Consider the following 3923-nt stretch of genomic DNA (forward strand, 5'->3'; position numbering starts at 1 on the left):
CCCCCTCTACCCCCTACCCTCAGCCCCTCTTCCCTACCCTCCTCAGCCCGTCTTTCCCTTCCCCCCTCAGCCCCTCTTACCCCTAACCTCCTCATCCCCTCTACCCCCTACCCTCCTCAGCCCCTCTGCCCCCATCCTCCTCAGCTCCTCTTCCCCCTACCCTCCTCAGCCTCTCTTCCCCCTACCCTCCTCAGCCCCTCTACCCCTATCCTCCCTCAGCCCCTCTACCCCCTACCCTCCTCAACCCCTCTACCCCAACCGTACTCAGTCCCCCTACCTCTACCCTCCTCAGCCCTACCCTCCTCAGCCCCTCTACCCCTACCCTCCTCAGCCCCTCTACCCCCTACCCTCCTCAGCCCCTTCTCCCCTACCCTCCTCAGCCCCTCTACCCCCTACCCTCCTCAGCCCCTCTTCCCCCTATCCTCCTCAGCCCCTCTACCCCCTACCCTCCTCAACCCCTCTACCCCCAACCGTACTCAGTCCCCCTACCTCCTACCCTCCTCAGCCCTACCCTCCTCAGCCCCTCTACCCCGACCCTCCTCAGCCCCTCTACCCCCTACCCTCCTCAACCCCTCTACCCCAACCGTACTCAGTCCCCCTACCTCCTACCCTCCTCAGCCCTACCCTCCTCAGCCCCTCTTCCCCCGACCCTCCTCAGCTCCTCTTCCCCCTACCCTCCTCAGCCTCTCTTCCCCCTACCCTCCTCAGCCCCTCTACCCCTATCCTCCTCAGCCCCTCTACCCCCTACCCTCCTCAACCCCTCTACCCCCAACCGTACTCAGTCCCCCTACCTCCTACCCTCCTCAGCCCTACCCTCCTCAGCCCCTCTACCCCCTACCCTCCTCAGCCCCTCTACCCCCTACCCTCCTCAGCCCCTCTTCCCCCTACCCTCCTCAGCCCCTCTACCCCTACCCTCCTCAGCCCCTCTTCCCCCTATCCTCCTCAGCCCCTCTACCCCTACCCTCCTCAGCCCCTCTACCCCCAACCGTACTCAGTCCCCTACCTCCTAGCCTCCTCAGCCCTACCCTCCTCAGCCCCTCTACCCCGACCCTCCTCAGCCCCTCTACCCCCTACCCTCCTCAACCCCTCTACCCCCAACCGTACTCAGTCCCCCTACCTCCTACCCTCCTCAGCCCTACCCTCCTCAGCCCCTCTTCCCCTACCCTCCTCAGCCCCTCTTCCCCCTATCCTTCTCAGCCCCTCTACCCCCTACCCTCCTCAGCTCCTCTTCCCCTACCCTCCTCAGCCCCTCTACCCCCTGCCTTCCTCAGCTCCTCTACCCCTACCCTCCTCAGCTCCTCTACCCCCGACCCTCCTCAGCCCCTCTACCCCCTACCCTCCTCAGCCCCTCTTCCCCCCTACCCTCCTCAGCCCCTCTACCCCCTACCCTCCTCAGCCCCTCTTCCCCCTACCCTCCTCAGCCCCTCTTCCCCCTATCCTTCTCAGCCCCTCTACCCCCTACCCTCCTCAGCTCCTCTTCCCCCTACCCTCCTCAGCCCCTCTACCCCCTACCCTCCTCAGCTCCTATTCCCCCTATCCTTCTAACCCCCTCTTCCCCCTACCCTCCTCAGCCCCTCTTCCCCCTATCCTTCTCAGCCCCTCTACCCCTACCCTCCTCAGCTCCTCTACCCCCTACCCTCCTCAGCCCCTCTTCCCCCTACCCTCCTCAGCTCCTATTCCCCCTATCCTTCTAACCCCCTCTTCCCCCTACCCTCCTCAGCCCCTCTTCCCCCTATCCTTCTCAGCCCCTCTACCCCCTACCCTCCTCAGCTCCTCTACCCCCTACCCTCCTCAGCCCCTCTTCCCCCTACCCTCCTCAGCTCCTCTACCCCCTACCCTCCTCAGCTCCTCTTCCCCCTACCCTCCTCAGCCCCTCTTCTCCCAACCCTCCTCAGCCCCTCTACCCCCTGCCTTCCTCAGCTCCTCTTCCCCCTACCCTCCTCAGCTCCTATTCCCCCTATCCTTCTAACCCCCTCTTACCCCTACCCTCCTCAGCTCCTCTACCCCCTACCCTCCTCAGCTCCTCTACCCCTACCCTCCTCAGCTCCTCTTCTCCCAACCCTCCTCAGCCCCTCTACCCCCTGCCTTCCTCAGCTCCTCTTACCCCTACCCTCCTCAGCTCCTCTACCCCCTACCCTCCTCAGCTCCTATTCCCCCAACCCTACTCAGCCCACCTGTGTAGTCCCCTCCCTGCTTCTCGTCAATCCCTTCTCAGATTCCAGTGCTGCTGTTGGTGGTGCCTCTCTTCCTCCTCTCCTCCTCCTCTCTTCTTCCTCTCCTCCTCCATATCCTCTTTTCACACCAACTCAATGAACAAATACAAACAAGGTACCAAGACCAGTGTAGAAACAATTTCACAATTTCCCTCACCATAAAGCAAACTCTTAAGATTTTGAGTTATAATATGTTATATTATCTTATAATATGTTATATTTCATTCTGTGGTGCTGGACATAGAGATCTTATAATATGTTGTATTTCATTCTGTGGTGCTGGACATAGAGATCTTATAATATGTTATATTTCATTCTGTGGTGTCCAAGTCCCGTGTGGAATACGCCAGCCACACTATACATGAGCAAAGTGTAAGCAAGGACAAGCACTGAGACCAGCAGCTTGCCATGCAAAGAGAAGCACTGGGCCAGGTTGGTTGATATTTAAATGGCCTGTGTTTATTTTTCTTCTGTTCCTATGTGTACATGTGAGCCCAGAATAAAGGACCGGGTCGTTTGAAGGGGATAGCACCAGGAAAGTGAGGGAGAAGGAAATGGTTCTTTGGTGTTTTATATATCAACGGAATGACTTCCCTCAAATATAGACGTTGTTCCATTCTGCCTCTGTTCTGTCTGGAACAACCTGCCCACTGTGTTTCCTGTCTTGAAAACTCCCATTTGTTTTGAAACAATGCAGCTCAGCAAGGATAAAGAGCATGTCCTGTTCCTGGATATGTTTCTAGTGTATGACAATAGTTACAATTGAATTGTTCCTCATATGGCAAGCTGGAAATATTTGTACAATTTAATAAATAAACACAATTGACTTCGCACACATAATTACTTTTCATATTCAGTTGTCATTGGAGAGAGGGAAACTACTGTACACACCTTTTCTATTCATGTACTGCCCATCATTTCTATACATATCATATACACTACCAGTCAAAAGTTTGGACACACCTACTCAATTCAAGGGTTTTTCTTTATTTTTACTATTTTCTACATTGTAGAATAATAGTGAAGCCATCAAAACTATGAAATAACACATATGGAATCAAGTAGTAACCAAAAAAGTGTTAAACAAATCAAAATATATTTTATATTTGAGATTCTTCAAAGTAGCCACCCTTTGCCTTGATGACACCTTTGTACACTTTTTGCATTCCCTCAAACAGCTTCAGGATGTAGTCACCTGGAATGCATTTCAATTAACAGGTGTGCCTTGTTAAAAGTTAATTTGTGGAATTCCTTTCCTTCTTAATAATGCTTTTGAGCCAATCAGTTGTGTTGTGACAAGGTAGGGATGGTATACAGAAGACAGCCCTATTTTGTAAAAGACCAAGAACAGCTCAAATAAGCAAAGAGAAAAGACAGTCCATCATTTCTTTAAGACATGAAGGTCAGTCAATTCGGGAAAATCTCAAGAACTTTTAATTTTTTTTCAAGTGCAGTCACAAAAACCATCAAGCGCTATGATGAAACTGGCTCTCATGTGGACCGCCACAGGAAAGGAAGAGCCAGAGTTACCTCTGCTACAGAGGATAAGTTCATTAGAGTTAACTGCACCTCAGATTGCAGCCCAAATAAATGCTTCACAGAGTTGAAATAACAGACACATCTTAACATTAATTGTTCAGAGGAGACTGTGTGAAATCAGGCCTTCATGGTCAAATTGCTGCAAAGAAACCACTACTAAAGGACACCAAG

The 3923-nt window shown here is 53.0% G+C and overlaps 1 protein-coding gene across 1 annotated transcript in view; it reads left to right on the forward strand.

The window, feature by feature from the left end:
* LOC115156430 (vegetative cell wall protein gp1-like) overlaps positions 1-1969 on the forward strand; it is a 52104-nt gene extending 50135 nt beyond the window's left edge. The window contains exon 2 of the mRNA XM_029703860.1: positions 47-1969. Within this exon, the coding sequence (XP_029559720.1) occupies positions 47-1969 (1923 nt within the window). The remainder of the gene's footprint in view (positions 1-46) is intronic.
* Positions 1970-3923: the final 1954 nt, after the last annotated feature.

This window comes from Salmo trutta, chromosome 21, assembly GCF_901001165.1.
Source record: "Salmo trutta chromosome 21, fSalTru1.1, whole genome shotgun sequence".
NCBI lineage: Eukaryota > Metazoa > Chordata > Actinopteri > Salmoniformes > Salmonidae > Salmo > Salmo trutta.